This window comes from Pieris rapae, chromosome 1, assembly GCF_905147795.1.
Source record: "Pieris rapae chromosome 1, ilPieRapa1.1, whole genome shotgun sequence".
Classification (NCBI taxonomy): Eukaryota; Metazoa; Arthropoda; class Insecta; order Lepidoptera; family Pieridae; genus Pieris; species Pieris rapae.
In genome coordinates this window covers 7,110,708-7,129,326 of record NC_059509.1, presented here as the reverse complement: position 1 = coordinate 7,129,326, position 18,619 = coordinate 7,110,708, and the positions used below count along the sequence as shown (strand labels likewise).

Below are 18,619 nucleotides of genomic sequence, written 5' to 3'. Positions count from 1 at the left end.
GGAAAATTTATTTTGTTCGCATTAGAAGTTGATTTGTAATTCTATTTCGAAAAGAAAAGTGCTGCTACATTAATAAAAAATAACTGAATTTTAACGGTTTGATGAAATTTTTGGTTAATGGGACCTCGTCAGATAAGAAGCCATATATATAGTTGAAATGCTGTACGTATTTTATTACTGATGATTGATATGATTTCGGCTTTAATAACACTGCCCAAGAGGGGAATTGAGTATCTGAATGAATTTCGGGTCGAATTTAGATAGTTCGCTTAGCTTACTTTGCAATTGGCTAAAGATACATAATCAAACAATGACTACTCTAGTTGAAGCGATTTTGCGAATTAATTTGATAATTAATATTTATAGGAATCGCCTATCTGCCGCTTGTATGTACCTACCACCGCTCCACTTATGTTACTCCAATAGCGATAAAAGACGAAAAAAAATATTACTAATAGACTATGACTAATTAATTCCAAACAGATGTAGGTATAGATATAGATAACGTAAAATTTTATATATCAAGTTAGGTACATTAAATATTCGAAGAATTACCGTTCGCTTAAGACGTTCAACTTTCTTCTTTCATTCATCGAAGTCGTGATCCAAGGAATTTTAGGAGACGCTAAATGAATTATGAAAATTTTAAATAATGCACAGAAAATTTGCTGGTCACACCTAAAATTATTACAATTAGGACCTGAATGATAAATAGAGTCTGGACGATAAACGGAATAGTTTCATGAAATCGACAAAAAAGTAATCCTAACGATTAAGTGAAATTGAAGTTTCACACTTTCACGCTGACCCAATTGTGTTTCTTATATATATATTTTATTTATATTAATCACTTTAAAATACGGATAGTATTATGGGTGCAGCCTTGTACAAACATTATTTATGACAAAAAAATAACTTCGCTTAATAAGAGTGGCGCAGGATCTGCGAGCTATTGGTAAAAGCAAATGTAAAAGCATTTCTTTAATTAAGTTAATTTGTTTACATTGTTAGCTGTAAAAATATAAAATGATATAAAAACTGTATTTGATATTGTTAGTATAACTGTCCCAACAACGGTCTGCAAACCTCCGTGCCATCTGGATACAGATATTTTGTTTTAAAAAAAATACGTAACGTCCAATGCTTTCCAATCTAAAATATACTATAAAATATTTTACCCTCGACCAACCAGGCGATATTGGTCCGGTGGGTTAGTGTGTGATTCATGAGAGTCTAACGTACGATGTTAGACATGTCAGGCAAGAGACTGAAGTCGTAGGTTCACTCCCCGGCTGTGCACCAATAGATTTTCTATCTATGTGCGCCTTTAACATTGCTCAAATGGTGAACGAAAACGTCCCGAAGAAACCGGCTTGCCTTAGACCCAAAAAATCAGCAAGATGTGTCAGGCACGGGAACAAATATTCATCAAAGAAATACAGGAATTCGAGGTGCAGACAAAAAGATTTAAAAATACAGTAAAATGTCGATTTTCATGAGACAAGATTTAATAAAGGCTGTAGTTCAGTAGCATATTAGAAAGTCGTAAATTAAATTGACACTTCGAGTTTACGGTTTGTTTGTAGAATTCATAATTCAGGTGCTCCCTTTGCGTCGTTATGTGGAACGTACGACATTAGACATGTCAGTTTATTTCACATCACCACAGCGAGCACAGTGCATTTAAATTTTTGAAACTTATAAGTGATGTCGAAAAATATATTGGTGATGTCATTTCACGGTTTAGTATGGGCGGGCGTGATAGCTTTCGCGTTTTTGGCGACCGGCGTTAACGCTGGGGCGGCGCGCTACGATTCTGCGACTCCTTATACGCCGCCCTACAACAAATACAAATATGTACCTTTGCAGTAAGTTTTTAAGTTAGTGATAATAAAGATTAAATTTCATTTGAAGTTTCGTTTAGTTAATTTCAGCCAGTTGTTCCTACATAAGTACATTATACAGCATCATGTAATCATATCCTTAGCGCATACATAATTATAGCTAGCATAGAAAAAAGAAAAACAAGAGAATTCGATAATTATATTTTTCCGCGTTTTATGTTGTTTTATATATTATGCCGAGCTAAGAGCACCGGGGTAAAACTAATCGTCGGCCTAAATTGTATTTTTTTATAATAACAAAAACATAATTATAATTGGACAGAGTTTTCAAATTTGTCGTGAATTTCTGTAATGCACATCCTTAGCATTACAGAAATTCACGCATAAATCATAACATTCTATTTGTTAAAGAGATCGGATGTATTCGCACTAATTGTGTCTTTTTTAATTTTTGGGAAATAATTAATTTGATAGTTTAACAGTTAGGAATATTAGACATTTTATTTGGTTATTTCAGCAGTGAACCTGATGAAGTTACTTCGCTGTCCGAGGAGGAATCTCCATCATCAGGGATGCCTCCATCAGAAATGATTCTCACCGCCCTGCGGACTGCCCTAGATGTTGTTAGAAATATGAACAAAAATAGGCTTAATACACCTGCAGTTGCTAGGAACAGTAATTCTACTTCAGTTAAGGTAAATGAAAAAATTTTACTTATTGGTACCGAAATAGCTTCAGCCATCCTACCTAAGAGCAACTACAATAATAAAATAATGAGCTTGGTGAAAAGAACTATATATTAATAATTTTTTCATACATTTCTAAATAACATACATCTATTTTTAAGACGATGATACGATGAGACGAGATATTGGTCTCTGGCGTCTGTCAATGTATTTGCTCTAATCTTTTGCCCAGGAACTTTTTTGTTTTAGCAGAATAATGTTACGGTGCCTTTTAAAACATATATTTGTATATACCCAAATATATATATATATATAATGCTTTATTTATTTTATCACCAAAAAAATTTAAAATAATTTTATATGATTCGATTGTCATATGAATGTAATTAGGATTATATAAATCTGTTTTATCGAGATTAATGTACCTAGCCAATAAGTGTTTTTTTTAGAATTCATTTTGAACTTTAATAACTTTAATGCTGTATAAAATTTAAACGCTTATCTACATAAAATTCATTTAATTAAACAGAATGTGTCTATTTTGTACTCAAATAAATGTTGCGCATTACCATTTCTTTACTACATGATAATTTATTTGATGTATTATGTTCATAAATATATTTACAATAGGTTAGTGAAAACCAGGGCAGTGTAACGGGACCACTGAACTAGGTTAGCAGGTGTCGTTCTTGCTAATTGTCCACTTTAGGCCATCCCTATTTGACTAAACACTTGTTAAGTTAAAGTGAACTTAAGGCGCAGGCGTGACCTACAGATGCAAAATACCTTCAGTGGAAATGACATTCTTAAGATTGAAACGTGATTCTTTTTATAAATTCTTGTATTTGCAGCAACTGCCACAGAGACTTGTTGGAATTAGTTTTTAGTCTCACTATATTATAGGGATGATTTTTCTACATGAATTTACTGAATTTTTATCAAACGATATGATTATATATTTATTACTAAGCCATTCAAGTAAAAAGCCACTGGAGAAAATTACGTATAAAACTACCAAAGTAACTTAGGTAGATTAGGCCAGATAATTGTAGCGCTGATACTTTGTTAAATATCAATAGTTTCAATCGTTGTGTAAGCCTTCCTGGACTATCCAAGTAATTTTTTTGTAATTCGATGTTAAACTAAAATAATGTTCAACCATGCAAAAATGCAGTTTCATAATATTTATTTTCAAAATGTATAATTACAGCACAGACGTAGACAGTCAAGCAACGATACTGTCAGTGGAAGAGGGTTTGAGGATTACTACGACGAGCATCATGACCATCATCACGAAGTCGAAACGACCACAGCCAAGCCCATGAAGCAGGGAAGATATACTGATCCATGGGCTGGATACTATGACTGGATCATCAACGAGGGATCTTTCAAATTTTGGAGCGTTTTCCAGGTATTATCATTTGAAAAATTTTACTGCGTTTTATAAAAAATAAATAGATATTTGTAGAAGGATATATACGATTTATATGAGTACGTTAGTAATTATTACATAAACCTATGTATTAAAAAAATAATTAACATTTGCAAAGTAAACAGTTATTTAGCAAGAAAGAAATAGCTGTAAAAATAATTAATTTATTATTAATGACGAACATCATTTGCCCTTTAATAGTTCTTAACTGTTTAATCATTAACTCAATCAGGCATTGTTAGTTTTTGTGTGTTAAATTCACTATAACATATGGTTCGGAACTGAAACTGTTTATATTTTAATAACATGAAAAATAAATCAACATTTTGTCACAAGGCAGTTATAAATTGATATGGCCTTAAACCCATTGTAGCGCATCGTAGCGAAAAATTATTGTTGTTAATTACCGATTGCAAAAACAAAGATTCTGTTGTCCAACCGAAAGTTGACGTAGAACTCATAACATTGACATACATTGAAATGATGGTCATGCATATATAAAACACATACGGGGCATAATGTTAGTCGTAATGTATCTATTATAAGGGCCTTGTATATGCTATTTACCTGTTTATGTCTTCAAAACGCTTATATGACAAAGGACAAAGCTATTGTGACTTCTCATAACATAGAATTCCCACGTAATCTGTATTATAGTGTGTTACAGCGATTATCGAGTACACGTAGCCAATTGAGATGTTGTCAGTCAACGTATTATTTTCACGGCCGTAGTTAAAGAGGTTTTTAGACAATATTTCCGGATTTTTTATTAGATCTCATTGTTAAGTGGATCATAAAGTGTAATAGGAATTGTCAGATCTTCCTACAACACAGACTGCAATTATTATATGATGAATGGTTTGGGCGAGATTCACTTCCGCATATTACATAAATGCGAAAGTTTTTATATTTAATTACTTATTTTATAAAGATATTATTTTGATGATAATACATGCTAAGCCATTTTAGGCAATTAAAAAAAAACATTAAATACATAACTGCATCATAATTAATCAAAATCAAATGTTATGAACAAGGAATCCTTTTAATTTTTATTGATGTCCGTCTCTCGCGCATCACGTTTTATTTCCTTATTATAATGTTTAACTTTTAAACCATGATGATGTGTAAAAAAGACTATTAGTTATTTTCATGACGTTATTTGTGAAGCAAGCCGAGCGTGCAGGTCGTGCTATTGAACTTGCAGCTTGTAATCCATCTGCTACCGACAAAGGTTATATGGTACTGACTAAGTTTCGTAAAGTTAAAATAGTACATAACATTACACGTCATAACACGTTGTGTAAAACAGTATGTTTACATGACTAACTTTACTTATACTACGTTTTAAATTAATAAATTCATTAATATGCGCCCAAAAAGTTTAACAGTGAAGAAAGACACTATTACATTACTGCTATTAAATTAAACAGTACGCACACTGGATAGGTGAGGGATATTTTATGTAGTACCAAAGACAACAAGTTTGACTATATTATTGTAGTATTGTAACAAGTTCTACTCAATAGATAATATAACAGTTGCATATAATATAGGTGAACTAATAGAAAACTAGTTAATTATAGAACTAATAGAAGAACCATTGTCGTATTGTATTATTGTAAATTTAAATGAAATTCATACTTTTAGAACTATATATTGTTATATATAATTATAATCAAACATAATTTCAAACCCGCTCAACAGGAATTGAGGAACTAATCTTCATCTGCTTTTTAAATAATAATTAACTTTTACCAACTGTACCGTAAAGAAATATGACTGTAGTGTGTACGTAAATCAAACTTACATATTAAGAATTTTATGATCAAAGAAGTTTACTTTTCAGTATTTTTTTAAATTATTACAAACCACGTGTTAATGTTATGTGTTTCTTTGCAGCTGTTTACTGCTGCTCTTCTTTTGTATGCCTGTTTCTCTGCCATCTACTACGCGAAATTCAACCCCGTCCTACCAGATTACAGTTTGGAATATGACGATTACTTCTTGGAGAGAAGCGTCGGTAGGAAAGCGAGAAGTTTGGATCCGTCCGAAATGTTATCCGGTTTAAGTTGGATGAGTCCTTCGACTTTCCAATTTATTCTCAACGCTATCGCAAAACATTATGAAGACCAATAAGGCATTAATATGTTCAGTATGAGGAAACGACAGTCAATTAGTAATTAAGTGAAAGAAATTCATGCTCTTGTTTCCATATACTCGAAGATATGTATTAATTTATATCTGTAGTTATAAGTACGCTCAAACTTCACTCCTAGTGCTTAAATAAATATTTCATCATCAGTGTTTATTTTTTATTCGCAGTGTGGCTCCAGAGTTCGTTGACCTTAAAGCTTCAAAACAAAAACCGATATGTGTGATCTTTTTACAACACTTAATCCATTCCATAGCAATATTATTTGTAAAAACGTATACTGTTATTTCAAATTAAGAATTCATTCGCAAGTAGCGAATGCAGGCGCCGCGTCACCATTGTCCTGGGTTCGATGTCCGGTCGCCGGTCGTGTCCACTCCGCTCCCCGCCTAGGATCACAGGATGCTATAACTATTTTAACCTTCAAACACGATTGCAACTCACGATTCAATTTTAATTTAAAAACATGAACATAATTCGTAACGCTTATTAGAAGCATTTGTGTAATTTTAACAAATTATTTAATGATGTTATGTATTAACTATTGTGCAACATAGTAAATATTACATTTTGATTCATATTGATAAAGTTTGTAGAATTTATAGTCTAATGCTAAATTCGATTAAACTATCTCGCGCCTAAACCGCAGTTTCTGAACTTAGTGGTTTGTCCATCGCTTGACTCAGAATGACCCCGTTATGTTTAAAGAGGCTGATGTATTTTCTGAGGCGTGCTGGAGTAGTGTATGCTTGAACTCGGTCGGGTTTTAACGTCTGCGCGGGCGCACCCCATAAGTTCATTGCAGCTTGGCGGCGCGACTTTTAGAATCATCACTGTGTAACAGACAATAATTTGTTTTTATTTGAGACTAGAGTGAAGTGTTTACTAACTGGAAAAAGATTTGCGGTTCGACTAAAAAATAACGGTATTTGTTTTTATTACTGTACTAGTATTAAATTAAATTATTGAAATATATGAAATATATATATATAAAAATATTACATTCAATCTAAGTACATGGCTAAATGTTTTTCTTTATATAATTAGGAATTGTAGATAATTTAATATATACAGCATAATTCGTCACAAGTATTACATAAGTACATGGCTAAATGTTCTTCTTTATATAATTAGGAATTGTAGATAATTTAATACATACACCATAATTCGTCAAACTTAGTTAAATAGTTTAAATCAAATTCTATAACTCATCTAGGCCTTTACGTATTTGTATAATTCGCAGTATTTATTAATTTCGTCAAATTAAATGTAATATTTTTTTGAGGCACTAAAAACCCTCTTATATTTTGTATATAATAGTCATTTCCTCCAGATATAACGTAGTTTCCTGCCCTATATAAAAGACATCAACGATCATAGCGTAATAATGATATTATATCAATGTTGCATACTTATTTTACGCATTTCCTGCCTTTGATAATAAAAAAAATAGTTTAGTTTATGAAGTAAAACAAGCCAATGGCATATCAACAATGTGAATTAAGCTATTCACGATTTCACCAGCTGGAATTTTATACAGGAATATTGTCCTTCATAAAATAAAATTACTATTCAAATATATATGTGACTTATTTACCAATGTATTAGTGTGCTAAACTAATACATTGGTAAATAAGTTTTTGTAAATTAATTGTTTATTATGGAATGGCAGCAGATGCAAGCACTGCTCAGGACGTTCTGCTGTTTGATATTTATTATGAAAGAATGTATTCAGATCTCTATTTTAAAATACATACAGTTAAATAATGTGCTCTTATTGTGTTTGAGAATTAATTATCCTTTTATACTGAAACCATAATAAAGACATTATGATATCTGAATTAAAATCCATCATCCGTTGGTGTTTAATTTGTAATTATAGTCACCTATTTTAAAGTATAAATATTAATATTGCTTTAAATAAATACGATACTCATAAACATGACATATTTCGAAGGATCTTCAGAGGGATTGTGTAGCATCCGGTGAGTCACAAATCCTCAACAAAATGCAATCATCAACAAAAGACGCACGTTTTGTTACTTTTTATCACAAATAACGACTTGATTAGTAATCATAACAAGATTATACTAAGATACACAATGATTGTGGAGAATAAATCTTTAAACTTTAATTCAGGAGTTAACTAGATTGGTTTTTAAAATTAAAATATTTAAATCTGGGTAGGAATTTTATTTATGAACTATAAATTAATTAAAAAAATATTAATAAACCTTGTTCCACGCCATTAAAACTAAGTAAAGGAAAACAATAATAGAATTGTATATAAGAACTTGGTCTTGAACTCAATAATGTGGAAGGTTACTTATATTGTCTAATTATAAATATTGTTATGTAAAACATACTAATTTGGTTATTAATTTAATTCACGAAAAATTTGAATTATACCTATGGTAAATTTGATGAAAAGTTCTCATACGCTTACAAGTACAAAATGGCAACACCGAACAATTTAATTTTTATTATAATCGATTAATGTAAGTTATTATTTCTTTGGTGGAATGATTTTTTTTTAATTTTTACATCCATTAACACATCATACAAACTTGTTCGAAATCTGTAGTCTTAAAGAAAGCGCTTAAAAACTCAAGAACTTGTGGTAATAATAATTCAAAACAATACCTTGAAGGCATAACTCGTCTTCATATGTTCCAGACTATTGCTTATTCATTCACGGTCCCAGTAGTTTGAGTGACGTCACATTAGCCTATTGTCATTATGGAAGAGAACAGTTACCGTGTCATGCACGTAAAGAATAACGTTTACTTTGCAACTCTCATTAAGTTAACGTGAAACGTTATTTAACGTCGTTGGATAAATGCCATGTAAGGAAGCCAAGAAAGTAGCTTAAGGCTTTTATTTAAACCGTGCAATTTCAAAGTTTATCGGAAGCATTAGACAAAGTCTGAAGTCCCAAAACCATGGTTCATTATTTGAATTATTACTTCGAAAAACAATTAAAGTATTGACCACTTTTTTCATTTTCTAAATATTTTCAGTGTTACCTAGGTATGTAAGATTATGAAAGATAAGGGTTTTGTTTAAACTATTGTATAGAGATAGACTGAGCGATAATTGTATTTATCACGTGCAATGATGGTCTTGCAAATTGCGTAGCATATTGGGTTCTTTTTGGTGTCAGGACTGTGGAGAGGTTGCGTGCCTTAGAAGGACACAACTGAGAATGGCTGAGACAAATGAGCTGGGGTATAGTTTGCAACTCAACTCTTCAGTTGGAAAACTTTTTTTTAGTGACATTATTTTTATAACTGCTCTCTGAGCTCTTTCTAGTACTAGAACTTTAGCACAACCACCCCATACTGTGATACAATAGGTGATAACAGATTGAACTAATGTAGTAACAAAAAAATGCAGCTTAATCTACGTATCCTTATTATAACTTCATCAACATGAGCGTAGCAATTATGTTTTGGTAAATAATCACACCTAAGTATTAAATTTGTCTTCACTGCCACAGTCTTCATTACAATTGCAATTTAGTTTTTGTAATTAAATGTTAAGATTAGAGGGGGGTTGGCACTTATCATGTATAGCAAAAATGATGAAGTTTGATAGCAAAAAAGATGAAAAAGTACGCATTAATTTTGTGAACAACAGCTAATGAAAGTAACGTATCCATTCTAAGCACAACAGTCGTCTTTTCACACTGTTACCAATATTTTTGCACCAGACCTCGAGGCCGATACCGTATTCGCTGGACCAGGCAAGCCGAAGACTGGGGAGAGTGGTGAAAGTAATGCGGCTCCACTAACAAGACATTCAGAAATGAAGAGCGCGACTGAAGAAGAAAAGTACTAGAGGCAGTGTCGCTTTAAAACTCTTCTAATACACACTTTAGTTTCCATCTTGACTGAAAGTAAATTGTATCCATTATTACCAGACGCACAAAGGAGCACAGCGAGTCAGATTTGTTGTACCACACGTGACCCCTGCTACCTTCAGTAGAGTAGGCCTCAATGCATCCTCGAATATAATAACAAAAAGAAAAGAGGGGGGAAGAGTTAAGACATTATCATCATCTATTCCAATCATAAAGCAAACATTATAGGGATTCAAGGGTTATGAGTTCCGCATTGCGCATTACCTAGGCTAGGTTAGTAAATAAAAGTATGTAAAAGTAAATAAACATTTAAAGAAAATCACTTTTTTAACGGATTAAAGTTATGTATTATTGTAAACTTATAATTATTTAAACATAATTTTAAATTTAACCGACGTTTCGCTTGCTTTACAGCGTGCGTGGTCACGGTGACAAATTAATACCTAGTAAGGATTCGTTCATAACTTACTCACCTTAAAACGCTTGCACCTATCTTCCGATAAATACATTTCGTAAATTTTAGTTTGATTAATTTAAAACAGATATCAAAATTAGCAGACAATTCGTAGTCTTGTAAAACTTAAACGTTAACTATCTTAAGATTCAAAATCAAACAATATAAGTATGCTTAGCCCTAGCGTCAACAAAAATTTTGCTGAATATCTAATTATAAGTTTTGATTCCATTTCGGACTTAAAGTTTTAAGAAATGTAATTAAACGACAAAGTAATTATGGAATTGGTACACTGTTATGATTTATACGTCTTGTCCACGGCTGAAAAAAACTTATTTTTTGTCATACTTCGGTGTAGTTGATACTTTAGTATGCATAAGGAATCATGTAATATTTGGAAAGGTTTACAATGTGGGACACATGTGAACAAATATTTTACACGGTTTTTCCCTAACGAGAACAATTTCATAGATGTACCGTTATATTAATAATGTTTAAAGTTTACTGTTCTTAGTATTTAAAACGGTTTTTTCTAAATTAATTTGACTATTTTATCACAATAGTTATGGTTATTATGTACTTTGTATTTTAATAATGATAGGTTAAAATACAGACTTAATTTTTACTTATAAGAAATTGAACTAATGCGTGCTTTAATGAAATCTTTTAAAGAGTAAGAGAATCAACACAAGGTCATTATTACGTTTTAAATACAAATAATTTTACAGGCAGGTTTAAATATTTGATATGGGTAAATGAAATAAATCGTTTCTGCCAGTGTTTCATTTCCCTCTGACATCTTATATTAAGTGCCGTGTCCCATCTCTGATAATTTGAATGGTTCGCTGTCAAAAGTATATTTAATTTAAAGTCCCTACTATGAAAAGAAAGTGATTTTGTTTAAAGTGTGTATTTGTACAATACAAGTTTTATTTAAAGAAGGTTCTTATAATTACGAAAATTATTGTAATATTGATTACAACTAATATTCATCACCATTAAAGTTTTGTATTCTTATTTGTTATAAAACACAATCAAACATATATTGAACATTCACAGTGCAAAATTATTGAAAGTCCTCGTATAATCGCTTTATTCGTTGTTGATGCTATAAATATATGTAGTTTTATTCTAATATTATGTTAAGTTTTGCGTTGCACGTGTTAAATACCGTAACGTTCGAATTCCGTAGTTTCGCGTTACTTCACCTACATAATGTGCTACTTGGGATACCTGAATCACAAAATATAATAGAAAATGTATTCTTTTTTTAGAAATTATAACAATGTATCTTAAAAAGTACCTCAAGATCGTTACTCCAACGCTTGGTTTAAAGTTTTAATAAAGTATGATAGCTTGTGATTTCGACGCGAAAACTCCGACTTGCACATGATAAATTCAATGAACACACACACCAAACCACACTCATTCCATCACTACTCATACCTGCGACTCTAATCTAGAGATGGATAAAACAATTAGAAGTAGTTTCACAGCGTTTAATGTATAAGTTAAACTGTTATTGAATATATATAATATATAGTTTAATAAGTTTGCACTGTACTTCAATTAGACACTGAAGGGTTTAACGGAAGCTTCGTATGTACACGATGTATACTATGTATACATGATGTATGTATGCAAACTTTAAAGTAATGCAATATCTCATTGAAGATAAGCAAGTACAAGGTGACTTTGAGATATCAAGACCCTACAGTCGTTGAGAAACATTGAACTCTCGATCATTTTGTTTTCCCCGACTGGGGTATTTGTTCAATTTTGTTTTTAATTTGCTTCTGCGACTGCAATGTATTGGTGGTCTCACAAGAAAATAAATTCTTGACTGTTCTTCGTAGAATTTTGTTTAGTTAAATTATTTGTGTGGATGACTTACGACTGTGATAACATAAAATGGTCAACTGTTAAACTTTAAGTCGATGTAGTTTATTTTTTGATCCGTCCACGACAGTTATAATTGAAAATTCGCTACAAAATTGTTTACAAGTTATAATACCGTGTTCTAATTATTCATTGAACAATGACGCAGCTGATTGATCAGTTAATTACATATCAATAGTAATTTTAATTTGCTGAAGCGAAGGTTCATTGATAAAGCTGTGATTCCCACGATGCGGGCTGAGTCAAGCCGACGGACAAGGTTCCGCTCTGCTTAAGCAATGTACGTGATAACTGTGTTATCATCCACAGGGCCTTTAACCATTCAAATTCGAATAGTTTTGAAAAAAAATTTAGTATTGTTAACGAATTCACATTTAAAAATTTTAAAGACTAGTAATTTGTTAGCGTTGAATAGGTTTTTTTTTACATTTTAATTTTACTCTACTCCCCTGCCATCGTGTCCAGGGACTTTATATATCTCACAATTATTTGTTTTTTTTCAAACAAAAAAAACATTTCACTGCTACTATTTGTGAAATAGTGTATTGGAAGTACGTTGAATAGGTTTGTGTGATGAGGCGATTTTTATGAATTTTAAAATGAGTCAGTCTCAATCCTTTCGAATAAGATTTTGCGCTAAGACTAGAACTTGAACCTGAAACTTGTCTTTCTATGAAAGATAGATAAATATAGAAAAATACTGTTTTTTTATAGAACAGGGGGCAAACGGGCAGGAGGCTCACCTGATGTTAGGTGATACCATCCACCCATGGACACTCTCAATGCCAGAGGGCTCGCGAGTGCTTTGCCAGCCTTTTAAGAATTGGTACGCTCTTTTCTTGAAGGACCCTAAGTCGAATTGGTTAATAATTATGAAATTTAATTCCTTTACCTTTCTAAATAAAACATCGTACAAGATGAATTGACATGGTAATACATTCATATTTCACATATACTTTCGGTAAAAATATCGACACCCAAAACCAAGTTACGTAACTATTGATTTGAGTCTACTGCTTCGTAAACATATCTGATTGAGCATAATTACAATATTTTTTACTTTTATATGCGAATTAAGATCCAATTACGATAGTAGTGACGATATCAGCGCCTTCCTGAATGCTATTAATAAAAAATTGTGTTATTAAATATAGAAGGAACTCATGAGAGCTATGTAAAAGAACGTAGTCTGTATTTAGACAAAGATAAGTTTTAAATGCCTATAAGAATCAGACATCAATTAGACCACATTATGGCAATAACTAAGGCCAAATTACGGTTTGAGGACTATGCCTATGCTTAGTCATATATTGACAAATGCTAGGCTGTTATTTTTATTTGTATGTGATGTCGTACAGAAGGAAGAATGTCTTTTGAACGAGCTATACCTTCCACGGTTCCTTAGACAAGATCATCATCATTACTGTGTCCTTTCCCAGAATGAGATTTTTCTTAATGAATCATAATGTGTGTTAAAACTCTATGAAATATATATCATAATGTTAACCCCATCGATACCAATATTGAAAGGCAGACGGAACGGGCAATGACATCTAATTAGGTGGTCCCAGGCAAGATTCCTAAGCAAACGAGTTCATTTGAATTATTATAAGCCTACTTGCATCATATTATTAAACCGTGCCTACTGCTTTCTGCAGCGATTAAAAACAGTAAAACCAACAAGGCGGTAATCACACACTTAAGATTTTAACATAGCGTGGCCGGATATGGTTTTGTTACAGTTAGAACTAATGTCTACGAAAAAAATTTAAATAACGCAATGATTCTAAAAATGGGTAAAAGTAATTCTTGTGTTCATACAATAAACAGGCAATTTTAAGCCTGTATAAATATTATGTCTAAATCTTCTAATTAATTTAAAAACTACAATAACATAAAAATTCCAATTTACCGTATAGTTGATAAAGTTAATGTCCTAGGGTTACTTAAATTAATAAAAGATTCCATTGTTTCAGATAAATATGTGACGTGAAGTATTCGTACATGTGTTACACATGATAAACTAAAAAGTGCATCAGAAAAATGCATACTATGGACACTTTAGGCTATGGCCATAAAAAATATCGGCCGCCGCTATCACCGACCAACTTTTATCAACATGATTATTACTCCCGACACACAACACTACGCCCACAGGTAAGTGTATTTATTTACGAAATAATTAAATTACACATTTTGAGTCGCTCTGATTATTTGGCCCTGATATACTGCTCTCAGGAAATTCAAGTTAGCCAGGTTTTTGAATATTTTATTTAGATTTTATCTTTGGGTTTTCGACTTTCAAGATGCAATTTTTGTTTCATATAATATCTACATATTACGTAAACGTGAGTGATATAAAAATATTTATTTTATTCGCGGTTTTTATTACAATATTTTATGGTAATAAAATTTGAGAGTTTGGCAATCATTTTTTTGCGTTTTTACTAAGTAGAATATTTATTTAGATAGTGGTCAATGGATTGGTGACGTATATAACAAGGGATAGGTGACGTATTTAATAGGTTTAGTCAGAAGCTTTTGGTCCGTGTACTTATAAGTTACACGAAGTTATAATCTGGGTTTAGAGCGACCTAAGGGCGAACAGTGGGAGGGTACCGTTAGATGCCAACGGCATTCGAACGAACATGAATGAAATCATAATATTTTGCTTATCAAAAATCTCTCGTTTTATGTATTTTATTTTCATTACGACGGTCGCTTCAAAAAATAATACATATAACTACTTTTATCTAGACGTTGTGGAATAAAATTACTTAAATAATTATAATCGTCTTTTGCATCGATTAAACGCATATACTTAGTTTGGTCAATTGAATATAATTAAATCTATGTCTAGGTCATTGACCTTAGAAATCGATTGAGATCTGTGAAATTGCTACAATTTCATAATTATGTTATGGATGGTTTGAATCTCGATTTAGTGCGAGGAATCGTTCAGGTTCGATAGACCGTTACACCATTTTATACCACCGTGAAATATCTGTATCCATTTTAACTACAAATTGTCATTAAAGATGTTACAGCTTGGTTTATAAAGTTGTGTAAACTCTTATATTAAGAAAATATGTAATATATCCGATGAGAATAAATTATTAATAAAGCTCCTATGAAGGTGACTTAAGCAGAAGAAAATTTTAGTAATGCTGATAATATATTTTTCGCTTGTTAATAGATGCATATCAATGACAATCATAATTTCTCCTCGGATGAACAAAACACACTCTAGAACAACAGTTATAATCAAGTGTATACTGTTAAGAATTAATTAAAAATCATTGACTGAAACGAATTCATATGGACAATAATGATGTAATTTAATGCGTCAGACGCACTAAGCGTTAAGCGCACGCGAGTATCTTCGCTTCAGTCCATACTGAAAAACCCAGGAAGACTGCCCGTGATGCTGTTAATGAATAAAGATGAAAATGCTAAGAATTATCTTCCGCCTGTTTTCATAATTAACACAGTACTTGAACCACGATACAAAACAACCATGTGATTAATTGTAATTTACGGCTAATAGTATACTTTTGTTGATATTTTTTTTTATTTCTTTGCATTTTTTACGCATTTTACAACATTTTATATATCGATATAACATGTAGAATGACTTAACTCTTAAATAATAGTGTCTTTTTAACTTAATTTTACTTAACCGTTAATAGAGTTCTATAAAATGAATAACAGTATGTCAAATATATAACATTATTAAAACTAGGTACAATATTATGATCATAGTTATTACAATGATTGCGTTTACTCAAAATTTTTGTTGAGACAACATTTTTCTTTCTTTCATATGTAAACCTAACAAATGAAATCTAGAAAAATGGGTACCATTATTTCAGATTATAATAAAGTTAGATTGTAAAAATGCGTGGGTTTGCGGAGACAACGCACGTTAGTGTTTTTTTTTACTTCAAAGTTCACTTTGCTGTTGATACTCGATAAACCTATAATTTTTTTCTAATATCTTCTTAAACTGAAATTATCTAAGACATTCATTGAAAACGTGGGTAAAACTTTAGATTCTTAAGTACGGTTAAAATTATAAAAGTCTTGGCCCAGTGGATGCATATTAGTCCGGTCAAGTGTCAACTAACGGTTTTTTCACAGACCACAATTCTTGTCAGCTAAATCTACATTTTCTTTTAAGATATTTTCGAACGGTTCTATTTATGAACTGGTTTTGCTGGATTTAATAAAATACAGTTAATCAATTGTCGAGCTTCATATTATTTGTCGTACAGGTTTAAACGTCATTGGTATGATAATGACATTCCGGTTTCTAACGAGTTATTTATTTATATGATACTCTGAGCTATTTGAGAAGAACAATTCTTGTTTATGCCTGTATACAATCATTTAAATGGTCATTTACAAAGAGTACCTACTTAAAAACAGATTACACACATGTCCAAAGATTAGCTGGGCTACTGTGTAAAAACTATATTAAACTCAATGACGAGCCATTGCAACAAAAATATCTCAAACTTACATTATATGGAAGCAAACCCAAGTTAAACAACACTTTCGTTTAACTTTTTTTATTACACAGTGTAGGTGATGGACATTGTCTGTGATATACATTGCTATGTCATCAACATACATCATCAAAAACACACAACAATATGTTACAAAAAACATTCTAATATGTAATTAAGGGTGCTCGTATTTCCGGCACGTCTGTGTTAGCCTTATAAAGAATATTGGTGTTCAATAGTTCCACATATTAAAAGATCCAAAGCTAATTTGTTACTAATCTAATTAATGCTAAATTTAGATATTATTTGAATAACCACTTAGTTCGCTGAAAACTTGCTTTTACTTGAACCTTAATTATTCAATAAGTGTACGGTGTATTCGTAAGTACATAATTAAAAAAACAAATCCAAACTTAATAAAAATTTAAACGTTTTAATGTCAACCAAGAGGTACATCACATGTAATAGAGAATAGTTTTAACTTATAATACTTTATTTTTTAAGTCTTTATCTTGCAACCAGTCAGCTAGACTATGAGCAGATGTGTTGAGAGCTAGTTTTAAATTTTAATACTAATAAAAAATTATTATCTTAATAAATTGTTTTGAAGGAAAATTGTGTTAGCGAACGTGAGACAGCACTTAAATATTATCTTGTTAGAGGGACATCTTATAATTTAAAGTGAGCTTCGCTTAGAGGGATAATGTATGGACCCGACCTCCGGACCTGGTTTTATTAATAAATAGTAACGACAAAAAGCTCTTTAACGTAAATTATTAAAATGGTATATTACAAGTTAATTACTTGTAATGAGAAATAAATATTCCAAAATAACATTATTACGAGTCTATTCACTTTAACATACTATTTGAAAACAATTTATAAGCAATGTAAAATGTTTTAATAACGTTTTTATAAAGAATTCATCCAATGGTATAAAGCACTATACAAAACGCGAAGATGCTCCTATTTTTAAAATTACCGGTTTGCAAGCCATAAGTCGTAATTCTCCTAGTTAAAGTATATGCCTGTAAAAGGATAAAAATATGTAAAAAAACAATTGCTGTTGTAATCATAATGCTGTGTTACGTTGTTCTCGAGTGGATCGCCTTGCTCTTGGTTGATGGTCCGCAGTGCAACAACCGACCGTGGAGAAGCAGGTTTCAACCAGCGAACACGACATGCCAATCGATTGAGGTTGTACACTTGTTGTGTTAAGGCCAGGACTAATCGTAATTACACCCGTGCTCCTTCGTTTCGTGACGTAAGAATTAATTCGTGAAATCAGGGACATTCGAAATTTGATTAAATATTTATATAATAAATTATATTTAAGCGACCATAATTTATGGTATCCAATTAACTAACTAAAATATCTAGATAAAAGTAGATCTTACTTCTTGGTACTCCACAATAAAGCATGGGTGATAATGTTTTAGCAACTGTTTTTTTTATTCGTAAAAATGTGTCCTGTACTTTTCTTATATATAAATAGCAATCAACAAAGACATATGATTAAAAAATCCAAGAAGACATGAATAGAACATAGATTTTCATCCAACAAAGCATTTTACATTAAAGCTATATTATAAATACAAATATATAAAAAACTAATAAAATAAGAGTTGGACTACTGATGTAGAACTGCATAGTGTTAGTATTAATATGTTAAAAGAACTAAGAATTTGATAAACATTTGCTTACGGCATTGCCAATGTCTCAAGGAAAGTGATGGCCGAAGTGTGTCAGTGGGCCCTGCCTTTCTCTCAGTTGGAAACA

The 18,619-nt window shown here is 31.5% G+C and overlaps 2 protein-coding genes across 4 annotated transcripts in view; both read left to right on the top strand.

Annotated features, from left to right (window-relative positions):
* The first annotated feature begins 1,653 nt into the window (after nucleotides 1–1,653).
* LOC110994390 lies at nucleotides 1,654–6,583 on the top strand. The gene is made up of 4 exons (XM_022260996.2): nucleotides 1,654–1,868; nucleotides 2,362–2,539; nucleotides 3,741–3,941; nucleotides 5,865–6,583. The coding sequence occupies exons 1-4, from the start codon at nucleotides 1,708–1,710 to the stop codon at nucleotides 6,099–6,101; spliced, it is 777 nt and encodes a 258-aa protein (XP_022116688.2). The 5' UTR covers nucleotides 1,654–1,707; the 3' UTR covers nucleotides 6,102–6,583.
* A 280-nt stretch (nucleotides 6,584–6,863) lies between these two features.
* LOC110994394 (uncharacterized threonine-rich GPI-anchored glycoprotein PJ4664.02) overlaps nucleotides 6,864–18,619 on the top strand; it is a 30,896-nt gene continuing 19,140 nt past the window's right edge. For 2 of the 3 annotated variants that reach the window (XM_045628788.1, XM_022261007.2), the window contains exons 1-2: nucleotides 6,864–7,042; nucleotides 14,309–14,489. In XM_045628788.1, the coding sequence (XP_045484744.1) occupies nucleotides 14,376–14,489 (114 nt within the window). In that variant the 5' untranslated portion in view covers nucleotides 6,864–7,042; nucleotides 14,309–14,375. Of the gene's footprint in view, nucleotides 7,043–14,308; nucleotides 14,490–18,619 lie in introns of those variants that run through there. The other variant, XM_045628795.1, reaches the window with a different exon arrangement.